General features: G+C 49.3%; 1 protein-coding gene across 6 annotated transcripts in view; it reads right to left on the bottom strand.

Annotated features, from left to right (window-relative positions):
• Positions 1 to 531: 531 nt before the first annotated feature.
• CMTR1 (cap methyltransferase 1) overlaps positions 532 to 17889 on the bottom strand; it is a 56845-nt gene continuing 39487 nt past the window's right edge. For 3 of the 6 annotated variants that reach the window (XM_073338530.2, XM_073338532.2, XM_073338533.1), the window contains 11 exons: positions 17594 to 17650; positions 16609 to 16666; positions 15569 to 15637; positions 13627 to 13758; positions 12964 to 13086; positions 11527 to 11618; positions 10801 to 10869; positions 9214 to 9261; positions 8440 to 8552; positions 7853 to 7906; positions 532 to 3919 (listed from right to left, as the gene is read on the bottom strand). In XM_073338530.2, coding sequence (XP_073194631.1) covers positions 3684 to 3919; positions 7853 to 7906; positions 8440 to 8552; positions 9214 to 9261; positions 10801 to 10869; positions 11527 to 11618; positions 12964 to 13086; positions 13627 to 13758; positions 15569 to 15637; positions 16609 to 16666; positions 17594 to 17650 — 1051 coding nt within the window. In that variant the 3' untranslated portion in view covers positions 532 to 3683. The other 3 variants (XR_012158190.2, XM_073338531.2, XM_073338534.2) reach the window with 3 other exon arrangements.

Below are 17889 nucleotides of genomic sequence, written 5' to 3'. Positions count from 1 at the left end.
CCTCAAGGCTGTGTCGGCCTGGCTGTAACACCATGACTTCAGAATGCACCATCCCATCCGTTCCAACATGGCAGGGAATATTCTAGTCATCAGTGGGCAGAATCCTAATGATTTTGCTGAAAATCAGAACAAACAAATGGGGCTACATTGAGCCCTTGACATCTGGTTAGCAGAACTACCAGCTTCAACCACCTGTAACTGTTTATAGAGCAAAGAATTGGTTGATGGCAGCTATTAACACATGCCAGTATAACACCCCCCCTCATTTTAGCTCTGCCCAGCCTCCCAATATGGTTTAAAAACATCTCTACTCTGAAAGAGGAGGGGGCACACGGAGCACCTGGCATGGGGGTAATAAGGGGTGGGTTACAGCAAGTCCCTGAAATAGAGGAGTATGGGAGGGTGGTGCACAGGTAACTTGTGGGGTAGAATGGATGGGCACAAGGAGTCCTTCGGCCATGCACAGGCCCCCCCCCCAAGTTTTGTGTTCCCCATGGTTTTAGAAAACGCAGACCAAAGAGCATCAACACCTTTGTGAACTAAAGAGCTGTACTGGTAATACACAGACAATGAAAGCAGAGAAATCAACACAAAATGATACACAGCTTAATACAATACATTGTGCAATCAACAGACGTAAACATTCCCTTCAGCAAGACATTCCTCCTCCTCCCCCTGGAGCCAGTGGGAGAGCACAACTTGGGTCAGCCCCTAGCCCTAGGCCAAGTTTTCTACCATCCCTTTGATACTAAGGCATTCCCTGCCCCACATGATCAGACTGAACCCCCTTCCACTCCCCCCACACTAGGGATGAGCAGCTCTGACGCACACAAAGCAGGGTACGTACAGGGCTTTGTCCTCTGGGTTCCTGGCCTTTCAACTCCGATCAGATCCTTTTGGGCATTTCAAAGCAAGCCATGGGTTCCCGAGCCCGGAGGAGCAATGGGGGATAGGAGAGTCTTGAGCCAGAGAGGGAAGAGGGATAAAACCTTTTCCCTGCAGCAGGGAAGCAGTAGTGAGGTGCTGGTGCTTCCCTCCCAAAAGAGGGTGGGAGGTGTGGTTCAGTGCATCCAAAAAATACATCTCCTTGTAAAAAATACAATCTACTAAAAGCAAAGGAAATTGGGGCAATGGGGAAAGCAGGCAGCATCTCTCAAACCGCCTGCAAGCAATTGGGTTTCTTCTGCACCCTGGGTTTTCAGGACCAGGTAAAGGCTAATGGAGGCCTAGATTATCTATGGTGTATTCCCTGCGGGACGTCTCCATCCCCACAAACAGGGAGGGGCCAAGGCCCTCAGTGGGGGACACACCCTTGAGGCTGCAGAAGACACAGTAAAGGACCACAGGAAAAGGAACAGGCTCCAAGGTGGCCTGTTGGCTTCTTGCTGGCATCATGGCTGCCTTGGGGGGTCGGGGAAATCAGCAGAAGCACCAACACTTAAATACATGGTTTTAAAAGCCGACAGTGTGAAGGCTCCGAAGCGAAGCTACTGGAGGCACCATCTTCCCCATTGCTCCTCATGGAGGGGCCTTCAATAAATATAAAGTAGCCAATAATTAGCTGCATGGGGGGGCTGCTGCCCTCTCCAGGAGAAAGGCTGCTCTTAGGCCAGGTGCCACATTCTGCCAAGGCTTTGGAGCACCTGGGACTAAATTCTGCTAAGGGATTTGAGTCAGAGCCACATCCTGCTCTTGGATGGATTGGCAAACCTTCCCCTTGGCTGCTACAGGGCACAGGGAAAGTAGGTCTGACACTTCCTCAGCCACCTTTCTGGAAAGGCCACACACCCTGAGCTTGCAGGAGGCAGTATTCTAAATACGCCAGGTCTCTTCTGGGTTCAATAGGGGGATACCCAAATACAATATGGGCTCCCACCATCCTCCAAAGTTGAGAGCTTAGTCTCCCCGTGCAATGACGCTCCAAGGACAGCATTAGCCCAAGGCTGGGCAAGCTGTGACAATCCCCGTTCTGCAGCCATCAAGCCTGAACGTGCGGATCCACGTTACAAGGCACAGCAAAGAAACCACCCATGGTTAAACTCATTCACACCAAGCAATTGGGGGATTAACAGACAGATGCCTGGCCACCAACTGATCCTGCAGACGCGGAAGGCTGCGCGCTCGGAAAGCAAGGCCTATGAGCTCAGGGTGAAAGTCACCCTGTGCATCACTTGAGCCCTATGAGGCTCACAGATCTTAAGTGATGCCCAGTCCTTGCGCTGCCCCTAGTTGCAAGATGAATCTCACCCACCAACTTCTACTTCCGCCAGAGCTGAACTCTCCACGTCCTAGGATACAGACCCATTCACATCCTGCATTGGTATGGGGAGGATGGAGGGGGGATGAGAATCTGAAAGGCTGCCTCTAGTTTCCAGGAGACCCACAGCTTTCTTTAAGGCACGGTCCAGGTAACCCCCCAGTCAGCTTTTCCCTTATTGCCAACCTGTGTAAGAAAAAATAAGTGACTTTGCTGCATGGACCAGAGCAGCCAACTGCCTATTAACTTCTGGTCCAGTGGGAGAACAGGCCAGAGGTGTTTCTGAAGCCCAGCATGAAGTTAAAACAGGCAATGAGGGCAGCCCTGTCCTTTGCGGGGGCTTTGTGTACATGACGTGTAGAGGGCCCAGCACAGAAATGAGTCATGATTTCTGACTGCGATCTGCTGAAACACCGATGTCCTGCTTGCCATGCTAGAGAGTCCCAGGTTTGTGCCTTCGCTACAGACATGGCTCCAGCTCTGGACCAGACACGGGGAGGGGGGGTGTTCAAAGCCTGTTTTAACCAGGAAAGATGGGTTTCCCCTACAACGGGCCTGGTCGTGGGATTGGATTTGACTAACCAGCATGGTCAGAGTCAAGGTCTCCTTCCCACATGACAAGACAAGGACTTTCACAATCTCCTGTGAAAAACTCCTACACCCAAAGGCCTGCAGCCTTCCCCCTTTTTCTTTCATCCCTGAACACAGAGGGAGGGCCATTGTTAAAGGGAAACTGAGGATGGTTTTGAGCACTGAAAAAGGCAAAACATCTCAGCATTGTCCTAGGGCAGATTCATGAGCTCACACCTAGGCTGCTGGCTTGGAGTTAGGGACCTCCTGCCACGAGGACTGACTCCCTTCCACCGAGATCCTAGCATCCAGGAACTCCCGACAGCCTGCCAAGTGCCTCTGGAGTGGAAGTGCTGGAGCCACTAGCAAAAAGTGACCATCCTCGCATGCCAAGAGCCTGCATTTCCCGATGAGTCACCCAGCGTTCAGCAAAGGCCCATCGGCTTGAGGCAAAGGAGACAGAGGTGGCTGCTGGCAGCACTGCAAGGCCATTTAAATGCACTCTCCCCCAGCTCATTCCTCCTTGCAGTCCTGTGACCATCCTCCTTTCCTCTTGGTGCTTCCAGGGAACCATACGCAGCCTCCTAATCGCTCCGGCACATGCAGGAGGGGAACCCAGAGAGCAGACGCCTGGCTGTAGTTTGGAGCACTAGGGGGGAAAGCTGCCAGCCCCTCATCCCCAGGAGTGCAGTGGGATAGTACAGAAGAGCATCGGACTTCGGCTCCAGGCATCCCACCTCCGAGGCACCCACAGCTGTGCTGCCTGGGCCAGATACTTATATACACTGCTACTCACAGGCTGGAGCTTTGTTCCACTTCTTCTGAGCATCAAACCCCACCCCCCACCCCCCAGGAATCATTCTCCTCCACAGAAGGCTGCAGCTCCTGGATGAAAGACTCCCTTCTCCTGTCTCAGTCTCCCCGCTCCAGTCAGTCCCCCACGATTCCAAGCTGGGGGGTCAGGGGTAGTGCGCCTGGATGAAGGACAGGACTTCCTCCTTCGACAGCTTCTCCGGATCTTGCCTTTTCTGGGAGTCGTGCACTTTGACGCCTTCCCCCCACTCCCAGAAGAGACGGCTGAAGTAGCAGATGCTGCAGGCAGAAAGAGGAGGCAGACAGATCAGCACAGCAAACACTGAGAAGGGATGCACTCAGCATAGGCTGCAGAGACTCTTTAGAGACAGCTGGCCTGGGACCACACACGACATGATTCGAGGGGGTAGCGTCAAGGAGGCCCAGGTTATTTGTTTTATCTACCCCGAGGGTTCTTCACATTTTTCTCTGCCCCAACTCCTAACTTTGGCTCTGCAGTGCCGTGCCCCGCCTGCGTCGTCGGCCGCAGAGGCTGAACCAAGGATCTCTGGATCCAACCTTGAGTGTCTACCCCCTGCGCTGAATCACCCAGCTCCGTCAGCAAAGGCTGTTGTAGGCTCATCCACTTCGGTTTGTGGCCAGCCACACGAGACGGGGCAGCACCACACCAAGTAGGTGTAGGCTACAGCTAGTAAGAATAGCCATCATTTTGTAGGGCCTACTCAAACAAGCATGTGCTGACACAAACCCAGACACCCGAACATGGCATATAAACTGAAGCGTGTTCCATGGAAACGGCCCTGTTAGTTGCAGCTCTGGTCAAAGCAGCAGGAGGGACGAATCAATGTCCGCTGAGACCAGGAACAATCAGTTAGGGAAACTATGTTTTTCAAGTTCCTGAGAGGGTGAAGCAAACAAAGTAATTTCATTAAAGACTCCAGAGAAGGCCTGAACAGAGCACTTGGAAGGGTCAGCGGGCAGAATGGACACAGCAGGGTCTAAGCACTCAGCACACTATGGATATAGCAGGGCTGGGGGAGCAAACTAACCCCCACTTTGCCAACATGGGCCACAAGTACTCCTTTTCTTTTTGCAGATACAGACTAACACGGCTGCTACTCTGAAATCTGGAGATACAGTGACTCTCCAGAAATCCGGCCCTTGACTCTTCCCTGAGCATAGACTCTCCCTGCCCCATCTGGCTATTAGTCACCCAGTGTGAAACCAGAGCTGCTAATTGCTGCAGACACAGCAGCCTTAGATTCCTACAATTACTGACACTTAATATTCACAGCTTATTTAGGTACGCTGTTCTAACAGAACGATATTAGCATAGCGACAAACGCATGTGTCAGCGGCTAATTACAGACACATTAGTGCTCACTAACTACAAGGCAGAGCATCCATTACAGAGTCACACACAAACCCCTTCCTTGCTTTGTTTTCATAGCAGTGGTTGAGTTTGGTGCTGGAATTCTGCCGGGGAGGCTGAGAGGGGCTAGCACCCTCCCCAGTTTGTGAAGCGGAGCCCTCCCAGCACTGGGATTACGAGAGCTTTTTCAGCTAGTTGACAATGGAAAGCCTGAAGGATTCTCAGAGCACAGCTGCAAGCCGAGGAGGAGGCTAGAGGGGCATGCAGGGAGCCCCCGTTTCACATCAGCCTCTCCAACTGGGACACAATCCAGGGGCCTGTGCAGTTTGCATATAGCTGCACTGTGCTGAGAAACAGACTCACAAGACTCACTTACCCAGGAGACAATAGCATAATGATATCACACGGTCCCTATTCTCTGAACCTTAAGGGCCAGACCTCCCTGTCTAAGGAACTCCCAGTCTGTCTCCATGATCTACCGACTCCCAGTTACTCTGTTCTTGGAGTCCCAGTTTCCCAGGAACAGAAGCCAGAAGTCTGGAATCCCAGTTTCCTGCTCTAGGGTGTACAATGGAAGTGATGGGTTGAGTCTGATGGTCGGGAAGAACGCCCAGAGATCCCCTGCTGGGGAGTGCTCAAGTGATACGTTCCTGGAGCTTCACGGAGGGTACCAGGTAATCCGTATCCTTCTTTCCCTAGGAGCCAACACGATGCTCCTGTTTCACAGGTCTCCTTCCCATTCCCACAGTGCTGCTCCGGCTTCATGCCCACAGGAGATCCCGAGACAGACAGTGCTTCTTCCTCTGCTACCACTGGGTAAAGCTGCCTGGCATGCCCAACACCCCAGCCCACCTGGAGTGCGCTGGGAATGCAGCAGGAACCCACACACACATGGTTAGACTGTGGAGCTGCAAGCTCCTCTGGATGTGGTGCCCAACACAAAAGTCAGAACTAGGGCTGTCGATTAATTGCAGTTAACTCATGCGATCAACTCAAAAAAATTAATCACGATTAAAACAATTGATCTCGATTCATTGCCATCTTAATTGAACTGTTAAACAGTAGATTACCAATTGAAATTTGAAACCTTAAATATTTTTGGATGTTTTTCTATATTTTCAAATATATTGATTTAAATTACAACACAGAATACAAAGTGTACAGTGCTCACTTTATATTATTATTTTTATTACAAATATTTGCACTGTAAAAATGATAAACAAAGAAATTTTATTTTTCAATTCACCTCATACAAGTATTGTAGTGCAATCTCTTTTTCATGAAAGTGTAATTTACAAATGTAGATTTTCTTTTTTGTTACATAACTGCACTCAAAAACAAAACAACATAAAACTTAAGAGCCTTAAGTCCACTCAGTCCTACTTCTTGTTCAGCCAATCCTAAGACAAACAAGTTTGTTTACATTTACGGGAGATAATGCTGCCTGCTTCTTATTTACAATGTCACCTGAAAGTGAGAACAAGCGTTCGCATGTCACTTTTGTAGCTGACATTGCAAGATATTTACATGCCAGATAGGCTAAACATTTGTATGCCCCTTCATGCTTTGGCCACCATTCCAGAGGACGTGCTTCCATGCTGATGACACTCGTTAATTAAATTTTGACTGAGCTCCTTGGTTGGGGGAGAATAGTATGTCTCCCGCTCTATTTTACCTGCATTCTGCATATATTTCATGTTATAGCAGTCTCGGATGATGACCCAGCACATGTTGTTCGTTTTAAGAACACATTCGCTGCAGATTTGACAAAACGCAAAGAAGGTACCAATGTGAGATTTCTAAAGATAGCTACAGCACTCGACCCAAGGTTTAAGAATCTGAAGTGCCTTCCAAAATCTGAGCGGGACGAATGTGGAGCATGCTTTCAGAAGTCTTAAGAGAGCAACACTCCAATGCGGAAACTACAGAACACGAACCACCAAAAAAGAAAATCAACCTTCTGCTGGTGCCATCTGATTCAGACGATGAAAGTGAACATGCATCGGCCTGCTCTGCTTTGGATCGTTATCGAGCAGAACCTGTCATCAGCATGGACGCACGTCCTCTGGAATGGTGGTTGAAGCATGAAGGGACATATGAATCTTTAGTGCATCTGGCATGTAAATATCTTGCGATGCCGACTACAACAGTGCCATGCGAACACCTGTTCTCATTTTCAGGTGACATTGTAAACAAGAAGTGGGCCGCATTAGTTCCTGCAAATGTAAAGAAATGTATCTGTCTGAGTGACTAGCTGAACAAGATTTGAGTAGACCTGTAGGCTCTAAAGTTTTAGACTGTTTTATTTTTTGAATGCAGTTATTTTCTGTACATAATTCTGCATTTGTAAGCTGCACTCTCACAATAAAGAGATGGCACTGCAGTACTTGTACGGGGTGAACTGGAAAATACTATTTCTTCACAGCACAAATATTTGTAATAAAAAATAAACATAAAGTGAGCAGGGTACTCTCTGTTCTGTGTTGTAATTGAAATCAATATATTTGAAAATGTAGAAAACATCCACAAATATTTAAATACATGGTATTCCATTATTGTTTAACAGCACGATTAATCGTGTGATTAATTTTTTTTAATCGCTTGACAGCCCTAGTCAGAACCTCTTTACAGGGCTCCAGGAGCAGATTTTCAAGAAGCTCTGCCAGTTAGCACCATTACACAGTGTGGCGCTGCCAGGGCAGGGCCTACCACCATCACCCAAGTGCAGAGCACTTGCCTGCTGGAAAGGATGAGGCACACTGCGGAGGCATGGGGCCCTGCTGTGGTATGCTGCCACGCCTCTGCCCCCCTGGTCGCCTGACTGCTGGGACTGTACTCACTGAAATGGTGCGATGGATTCGTGAGGAAGGTCATACGTCGACTCCTGGGTCGTCCTGTTATAGAAAAATTTCCTCTTGGAGTTTTTGCTGAACGCCATTGTCCAAGGATCTAGGGGCAAAGCCACAGGGAACAAACAGAGGGCGGGACCAGAATGGAAGCACATCAGATTGGGGGTGATTTGAGAGGCCAGCTTGACATTCCACTCTTTTCTCCTTTCAACCCCCCAAAAGCCCTGTGTACCCAAGCTATTGTCAATTCAATGAGGCACACGCTCTGCACTCCCAGGTCAGCCTGAGCTAGTTCGGAGAGTGATCTTTCCAGCTACGAAATCTGTGATGGCAAAAACCAGTCACTATGCATGTGACTGAACTGAAACCCCAGAGCAGCTACTCAAACCACAATGGGGGCAGCGGACCCATCTTCATCCCAATGCTGCCCGATTCAACCAGAACAGGACCTGGGCCAAATTCAGCACCGATTTCCATGGAGTTACACCAGGCAGAGCTTGGCCCTGTATTTTTAAAGAAAAAATTCCTTCCTTTTCCTGAAAATGGTGAGGAAAAAAGGCTTGCAGAGCTCTCCCTACCATTCACAGTCCTAACGATGTAGAGTCCTGTGGGCACAAAGTGCCGGTCATCCCGGCCCGTGTAGGACAGCCGTGGTATTCCGCCTGAGCTCTTGATGATCTTCATCTCTAACCTGAGTGCCGAGAGAAGGGAGCGTGGAGGAGTTTACCCAAGGACACACACGCACTTCAGAGACAGCTGCAGTGGAATTGGATAGCACTGCACATAGCAGAACAAACCAACAGGTCACTGGTCAGTTCTCCATGCGTCTCCCTGCCGGGGCTAGGGAAAAGAAGCCAGAACTCTGTGTGTGCACAGAACGTCAGCCAGGGAGCCAGTGCTGGAACAAGGGCCATGTCAGTGATTTTCAGTATTTAACCAACCAGGGTTTCCATTACAGGTACAATCAAACTGCAAATCTGTCCGCTGGCAACCACAAGTGCAGCTTTCCCCTGGTGCGTGACAGGGCAGGAGGGGAATGGACCTCTTTGGGCCTGGGAACAGCTATCAGTGTGGGAGGCTGCAGACCCGGCTACAAGGCTAAGCGAGCTGCTTCCCTCTAACACAGCGAAGCCCCGCATTCTGCTCCGGAACAGACTAGCCTCTGCAATGCAGAATTAGCAGGGTGACTGTCTGACCCACAAAGAACACCCCAATGGGTGACCGTGGGCTCTGCTACAGGGGTTCACTCCCAGGTACTTGTCTTGCAAATAGCAATAGATCCCTCTTGTCTCTGCGTGGCAGTTGCGAACACTGACTTGCTATGAAGCGTCTCACTGTTTCTAGTCACTTACCTTACAAAAATCTTTTCCATCTCCTCCAGTCTGTACACCTCCTTCACCCTGGGGGAAGAGAGAGAGACGCACACACCCAAGGGTTGGCACTGCAGAACTAGCGGCTATGATCTCAGGGCGAGGCAGTGAATGTGGCAAAGGTTCACCGTGCTCCTGAATCTTAGCCCCTGACACGTGGTTCGTCCCAGCTCAGGAACTGGACACCTGCACATAACGGCTCAGTCCCCATAGGCAGCATGCAGGGTTGCTGTTCTGCTGCTCAGAAGTCAGCCCACATTGTTTCACACAACCACAGTTCCACACAGCTTGGGGATCTAAGAGATCTTTTGCTAAAGCCACACAGAGAAACCTTTTTACAGAAGGGCAGTTCCCCCAACCCCACCCACCCTCTGTGCCCCCTTCCCATATGTGGCTACAAGCATCAGGCTTACTCGGGCAGAGTTTTAAAGCCCTTCAGAAGCAGCAGTGTGGGAGCCTGTTGGATCCTGTGGGCACTTCTGACATTATAGCCTGTTCTTTTCCCCATCAACACCTCGGGCTCCCCCAGCTGCAGTTCCTGGATGTGTGTTGACATTAACTGAGATCCACTTGTTCTCCATCTCCAAGCCTCCTGCCCTCACTGCCCAGCCCCTTCTCCACATATTACCCTGCCCTTCCATCTTCCTATCCCCTTTCCATATCTCCCCCCACCAAACAGCAGAACAGAACTTACCCAGGAAATAGGAAGAGGCTTAAAGGGGAAATGACAGGAATAAGGCAGCCATTTTAAGCCCCCCCCCCCCCCAATGCCTGCCCTCCCTTTTTTAAGCAATTTGAGCCAGCCAGCAGTGCACATGGCTAAGCTGGGGACCTGTGTCACTGTTCCCCTCCACCTCCAGCCCCTCTTCCCTCCAACAGCTTCTTCTTCCAAGCTAGACTCTATGTTCTTTGGGGGCAGGGACTGTCTTCCTAGGTGTTTGTTTGATGCCCAGCACCATGGGGCCCTGCTCCTTTCGGGGCCTCTGCATAGTACCAAAATAAAACTAACAAGTAAAGATGAAAGGTCAGCAAGCGGCCAACAGCTGGAACACTCTATCAGTACCTTTCTCAGGGGTGTTTCCTAGCAGCACATGTGCTTAGCCCTGTACCCAAGGCCTTATTTCAGACTTTTAGCGATCAGACCTGTAGTCCTTGTCTGTACTAGGGAACAGCCCTGATTCAGCCATCAGCGGTCAGCAGCATAGCTGACCCGTCAGTGTAGACGAGGGCACGTTGTGGTTTGGGCCTTAACTGGGCCTTAGCTCAACTACAAGTATGCATGTGAGATTAGCACCAGCTACTCATGAGATGGAGAAAGCATGAATGTCTGATCTCCAAAAGGTTAATCTTAGAGTACCTAAAACATCCAGCCAACAGCATCATCTCCAAGATGTAAAGGGCCACTTGCCGCCTTCTAGCAAACATGATGAGACTATGAGCTCTGGCTATATCTTGTGTAGGCCTGGGAGCGGGCCAGGCTACGTTTCATGTCTTCCTCCTCCAGCAAACTGATCCCAAAGCCCCAGCAGTCCCAAGATGAAGGGGGATGCAGAAGGAGGGGTCACTCACCGGATGGGGTTCATATCCGGCCGGCTAGGCTTAGAAACGGCTTTGACAAACTTCTCCGCTAGCTGAATCCTGAACAAATGGGAAAGAGAATTCTGTGCTTTAGTTGCAGCTCTGGTGTGTTGGGTAGGTGCGGCTTCCTTGGGACAGGAGGGAGGGAGGGAGTGCCAACGGGACCTCTACAGCCCAGGCTGATACCCAAACATACTCAGGAACTGTCGGCTCACCCAGCACTCCCAGCTTGGTGTCCTGCAACTAGCAATTATACAGTAGGGATGGTTCCCCATAGGCTCTGCTCAGCAGACCTAATCTAGTAACAAATTCAGTAATGAGTCCATGTGCTGATGAGCCCATTCATGTATGAGCAGGAGAGCAGGACTGGCAGATGTGCTCTGCTAAGGAAGGAACCGTAGGGCTCTTCCCCCTCCGCAGCAAGTCACAACCCTTCCCATTCAGGCTGCCAGCGGTGCTTGGTCTATCCGTTTTGGGAACAGCTCACTCCAGTCTCAGAAGGGAATCAGGCCTTCTCTGCTGCACAGAGGGGGTGGGCGAAGAGAGGATGCACCCACTTCAGAGAGGGTTCTTCCACGACTCATCTTTGTACAAACGCATCAGCTAAGTGCCCTCGGTTCCTCGTGGCCAATGATCAATAGCGCGGCCAATGAACCAACGGAGTTCCCGACAGCGCTCATCCACATGCATGAGAGGAGCTCCCAAAGGCCGACCTACCTCTGGTTAAAGTGCTGCTCTCGGACATCATTGCCATTCAGCACCAAGACATCCAGGATATGGATAGCCTTGATTTTTCGCTGGGCTTTCCCCTAAGGAGAGAAACACAGGGAGTTACATTACAGGCTGGCTGTGGGTATTCCGTCTGTTTTATGCAGAACACGAGTGTCTGCATGACTGCCTCCCACCATCGCCTTGCTAACTTCAGAGGAGGAAACCCCACCTCCTGCCACTGGGAACTTGTTTCTGCTGCAGGTTCTCCCCCTCCCTCCCACATTTCCTCTGCTTTAATCTTCCATCCTAAAATAGCTGTACATGTCCAATGCACCAGTCCCTCAGAGGAGGGCTGGGCACAGCTCTCTGAAGCACGTTACCACCTCTCTGAGTCAGCTGGATGCCCTACAAAGTGCTCCCCTCACAAGGCTGAGCTTGCTGCACCATCTCCAGGAGCAAGGACATGAGCCTGGGCCCTGAGCTCCCATGTGACAATGCCACGTAGCGTGGGTAAGCCTCCAGACTGGCCCCACCTGTCTGTTTTTAAGAGCTGCAATCATCAAGTGGCTGAGCATATGTGGACACACAGGCCTGTTCTAGGGTCAGTGACTACTCAGCCTCATACAAACTAGCCACAGGAATCTACTCAGCTTAGTTCACAGCAGATCAGTGCAGTAACAGCACCATCTTCTACACACAGTTCAACCTCGACCAGCCGAGTTAGCAAAGGGTCACGTTTCATGACCTCTATTGGTTACACTGAAAATTCCCTTGATTATCAGAACAAGTTCAGCATTCCCCCCTCCAGGACAGTCACAGAATCAAAACTGAACAATATTTCAAGAAGCCTGTGCATTAAATATTCCCCGTATGTTGTTTGGGACAACTAACGTGCTCAGTTACAGATCGTTTTCACGTGCATGTTACCGAAATAAAACAATGCCAGCTGCCAATCAAACAGTTCAGCAAATGATCAAAGATCAATGTTGGACCAGAGACAGTGCAGGAGGGTAAATGCTTCTGCAAACACCACCCACCAGTTGGTGCTTTTGTAGCCCCTGATCCAAACCCACTTCACAAACACAGTATATTCAGCATCCTTGAAAGGCAGCCACCTTTGGAGCAGCAGGGGGCAGGCAAGTGGAGCACGGCAGTACTGCACAACACATGCATGTATATGTGAAAACCAAAAGCCACTGAGGCGTATTCAATTAGACAGTAAGTCAACCATGGAGGTGGTGCAGAACAACCACCTGAAGGGAAGCAAACAGTTATCCACGGATCTCTGGTTCTGAACAGGAGAGGAGAGCTTATCCCACAATAGCTTCCCTGGGAATCCTCTCTGAAGCTGCACAGCTGGACCATCTACCATGTAAAACTAGCCATCACAAACTGCAGGCAGACTGCATACTGCCCCCTTACGGGGAAGGAACAACATCTGACCTCTCCTTTCAGCTCATGAACAATCTCCACAGACAGAAGGGTAGCCCGTGGCAGCTCAGTTTTCAAGTCCAGTTTCATCCAGCGATCTGACTGGCGACCATCCCAGGTGTAGATCTGGGACTTCTGTGTGCAGACAAAGAGGAACAAGGCAAGGTTAGACCCAGACAGGAATGGGACAAGTTCTTTCTGCCTTAGTTGAAAAGTAGCCCTGAGAGTATATTCCTTCCTTCCTGCTGACAGCAGAGAACATTTCTTTACGAGACATGTCAAGGAAGGAACCTACAGCTCAGCTGCAGAGAAACCAATACATAGATCCTAACACAGCTCATTAGGCAGGGTCCCTTGCCATCCCACAAAAGATACTGTTCAGAGATGGGCAGTGAAATGAATTATTAGATGGAGGGAATGCAGCATTCTGTGTGAGGAGAGATTTTCAAGACCAAGATTATTTAATGTGGGGAGTAGACAGCAAGGAGAAAGGAATACAAAATAACCAGTGGTCTTAAGAAAGGTCCATCAGTCACTCCAATCCCTCTATCCCATAGTACAAGGGCAAGCAAGTTGGGATGAAACTGCTAGGCAATATCTTTAAAAGGAATTGTAAAACACATAGCATAATTAGCCGTGGAACTTCCTGCTGTCAGGTTAGATGTCAGCACTTACCCCTAACCCTAGCAGGAACTTCTGTTCACTTCCAGACACCATACATCTGTAATCTAAGACGTGGCGGATCTTCTCCAGGGTTTTTGAGTTGAGTGGTGTTGGTTTAAAACTAAAGATATCGATGTCTGTTCCCTGAAGCACAACGGCAGGAGGAGAAAGGTGAGTTACACAATACAGATACAACGACAGGTGGTACAGCAAACACAAAAGCTTCGGGTGCATCGGGATGTGCCCTGATTTCGGCCACAGCTGTTAGCTACACTGGTGCGAATCCGAGCATAGACAGGCAAAGCTGCTGTTTGCACCTGTAGGACTCAGCCTGGTTTCAATCGCACTACTCAGGGTTCTAAAAAGCCAGCATTCCCAGTGTAGACAAAGGTCTAGGAGAAGTTAGACAGCTGGAGAGATCATGAGCTCTGCTCACAAAACTGCTCCCTTGTACTAAGGGGCTATTTTAATTTCCCTGCTGAGGAAGCACCAAGGTAAGAGTGTGAAGGGAAAAGAACAGGCCTGGATACAGAGCTATTTACCTACCTTCTACAGAATTGGTAGTCCAGGCCAAAGCTATCTCTTAGCTAGAAGGGGATTCATTTCACCTTCACAGTTTGTTGGGTGCAAGCGACTAAGCTGGCCTCCCAGCCACAATGAGTGCTTCCACTGCCCCCCTACAGCATTAGAAAGGGAAGGAACCTGCCCCTTCTGAGCCCAAAAGCAGCACAGGCTTACGAGAAGAAGTGTGCCCAAAGGAGGGGACAGAATACGAGGGGAAGTGCTGCAGGGGATACTCCAGAATATTCATAGCTCTCTGCCAAGGGCCGATGGATGGACCAGGCTCTCTTATGGGTTTCCACTCTTCACCACACACACCCTTTTCTATAAATGAGTGTCACCGTACAGCATTTCAGTAACAACAAGATCACAGGTTTCAGAGTAGCAGCCGTGTTAGTCTGTATTCGCAAAAAGGAGGACTTGTGGCACCTTAGAGACTAATCAATTTATTTGAGCATGAGCTTTCGTGAGCTACAGCTCACTTCATCGGATGCATTCAGTGGAAAATACAGTGAGATTTATATACACACAGAACATGAAAAAATGGGTGTTATCATACACACTGTAAGGAGAGTGTTCACTTAAGATAAGCTATTACCAGCAGGAGAGCGGCGGGGGGGGGGGGAAACGAACGGACACGGGACGGGGACCTTTTGTGGTGATAATCAAGGTGCTGCTGGAAATGGCCCACCTTGATTATCACTACAAAAGGTTTTCTCCTCCTCCCCCCCCTTGCTGGTATTAGCTCATCTTAAGTGATCACTCTCCTTACAGTGCGTATTATAACACCCATCTTTTCATGATCTGTGTGTATATAAGTCTCCTCACTGTATTTTCCACTGAATGCATCCGATGAAGTGAGCTGTAGCTCATGAAAGCTTATGCTCAAATAAATTGGTTAGTCTCTAAGGTGCCACAAGTCCTCCTTTTCTTTTAACAAGATCACAGCACACCTGGGCAGGATGGGAATGGACCAGGAAACAAAAGGGCCTCATGGGAATTCAATCCTACTACAGGCTTAAAAAAGTATGCAATTTTCTCGTGCTCCTTCACTTAGGGGCAAGACCTCTTCTGCCAAAGACCTCTTTATTCCCTGGCTCCCATATGGTGTCAGAGCTAACAACCTTAGGGAGACACTGATCATTAGACATCTATCAAGTCTGTGGAAGTGTCTCTCAAAGGAAATAATGGAAACCCCATTGTTTAAGTCATTTTAAACTAGGCTGCCTTGTTTTTTAAAATAGGCACCCATCACCACAGCAGCTGAGTGCAAACCCTAAACAATATACTGAACTGAACAGCCCAGTGCTTGTCTTTTCCATCTCTGACTCCTGTGAGTAACAATAAGCATTTCACCCACGTGTTCAGAACAAACTTCAGTTTAAGGCCTCACCTGGATAAGTTCAAAGAACTTGGACCTGGGATCGGAAGAGGATGGAGCAACTCGGGCCTGATCTGGAATCTGGAACAAGACAAAGGATCGATTATAAGTCGTACTCCTTTTTGCACAGTCATGTTCCCAAGGCCAAGGCTCCTCTGCCACCAAGGACACTCCAACCCCTGACCCCAAGGTTCTTTCCATTCATATTGCTGATGCCGGGCTCCCCTCGCACAGAGGGGAGGTACGCAAAACACATGTGGCTTGACACAGACACAGCATCTTTCATAGGATATGGCAGGTGATTTCAATATGGAATTTAGGTTTTAAGCTTTTCAGGACTTGTATTATTTCTGTATGTTTTTGGAAAGTGCCTGGCAGATTTTGTGTGTGCTATACAAATAAACAAACAATAAAGGGAACAGCAGCTCCAGATGAAACAATGCTTTTTCACCCAACACTCATGATTAGCCTGTGGAACTCACTGCCACAAGATCCCCACAACCCTAAGCTCATAGGGAAGACAGGCTGTCATCTAATAACTAAGATTTTTTTGGAGTGTTTTTCTGCCTGGGACCTACTGGCCACATAGCTTATTCAGTGCATTATGTAATATTCTCAGCTGCAGTATAACCCTGCCCTTTTGTGTACCCAATGGCCTGCTCCACAAGCAATACACACCGAGCATCTGTTTAGCTGATAGGTTTCAGAGTAGCAGCCATGTTAGGCTGTATCTGCAAAAAGAAAAGGAGGACTTGTGGCACCTTAGAGACTAACACATTTATTTGAGCGTAAGCTTTTGTGAGTGCTTATGCTCAAATAAATTTGTTAGTCTCTAAGGTACCATAAGTCTTCCTTTTCTTTTTGTCTAGCTGATGTTTCCTGACCTGCACAGCCCCAAATGTGCACAGTGATCTCAGATACTAACATAGTTCTGCCCTACAGGAAAGGTGTTAATGCTATGGGGGTTCATCGAGTGTCAGAGCCCCTCCCACTCCCCACTGTGCCACCGCAGGGATGGAACCCACAACTGCCTTGTCAGTAGCATTACTCACCCCCCACAGCCGGAGGCATTCCTTTCGGATGTCAGCCTGCCGCGGCTCACTCAGGGTCCTAAAGGAAAAGCCAGCAGGTTGTTAACATGGTGCAAGTCTCTTTGGTCTTGCAGCCCTAACATACCCAGCCCTGTCAGCCTCCTCGGAATAGCTGCTTTGGGAGTGAAACACACAGTCAGTCCTTAGTGCCAGAGGGCTGCTGTATTCAAGGGAAGCCCTTTTCCCAATCATCCACCCACTTCATAACCTGAACCAAAGATCAGCAGCTTCTGCCTGCCTCCTAGCAAAGAGCTGATCACTGGAGGCTGCAGGGAGGCTTCTATCACCAGGACTTCAGTGCTTTTATGAAACACACTAAAGCACCGTTAGGACCTTAGCTTTTCACAGTGCTGCATAAACACAAACTTATTCTTTCCCACAACTGCCCAAAGTTACACATAGAGAAATAGCAGCACAGAGAGGTGTAGGGACTTGTTGAAGGCTATACAAAAGTTGGTGTCAGAACCAGCGTTCATTCCCCAGAGGTCCCTGGCACTGAGCCCTGTGGTCTGTGCATTACACCATGCTGTCTGCAGATGGTGTTTGAGCAGCAAGTGCAACTACCTCTGCGTAGCACACAGCTCTATGCCACAATGTGTTTCACTCTATGTGCTACTCCTCTATGTCCCCTCTCAGAAATAGACCCATGTATGGGAACTGGAAGGTATGCAGCCCTTTTGCAAGTCCCTTTCATAGGGGGGCCTAGTAGCAGTTATAAATCATCCCAAGCCAATCAGACTCCTTTAGCGATCCCCGTGCTGCAGAGAACAGCACATGCAGTGACACTAGCCAGCCTCGTAACTGTAAGTGCTACTAAGCCTCCTGCTTCAGGGCCAAGCCAAGGATCAGGAAGACATTTAAAGCAAGCAGGCCACTGAACACAGCTGTCCAGCAGGTAATTCAGTCCTCACCCAAAGCCCCGCTCCCTCTTGAGGTAGATACTCACGTGTCTTGAACAAAGGCGTGAATTTTGGCTAGTGCTTTGATCTGAACTTTACAGTGGCTGAAAGAGAGAGTGGGTTTCAGTCAGGGAGTGAGTTATCAACCACGCAAATCGTCCTGCTGCACAAAGCAGGATGAGCAAGTGCTGTGGACCAGGAGCAAGTGTGACTGCTCTAAAGCAGAGCTGGACTGGCACAACCCAGAATGCCATCATGACGACTGCAGGGTCACTGGGGAGAGCACCCTTTATGTTCCCAACACTGCAGGTCAGATCTTCCGGTGTATCTCCCTTTGCTGGGC

This window comes from Lepidochelys kempii, chromosome 3 (assembly GCF_965140285.1).
Source record: "Lepidochelys kempii isolate rLepKem1 chromosome 3, rLepKem1.hap1, whole genome shotgun sequence".
NCBI classification, from domain to species: domain Eukaryota; kingdom Metazoa; phylum Chordata; order Testudines; family Cheloniidae; genus Lepidochelys; species Lepidochelys kempii.
The sequence above is the reverse complement of the archived record's forward strand: the minus strand, read 5'-3'. Positions and strand labels throughout refer to the sequence as shown.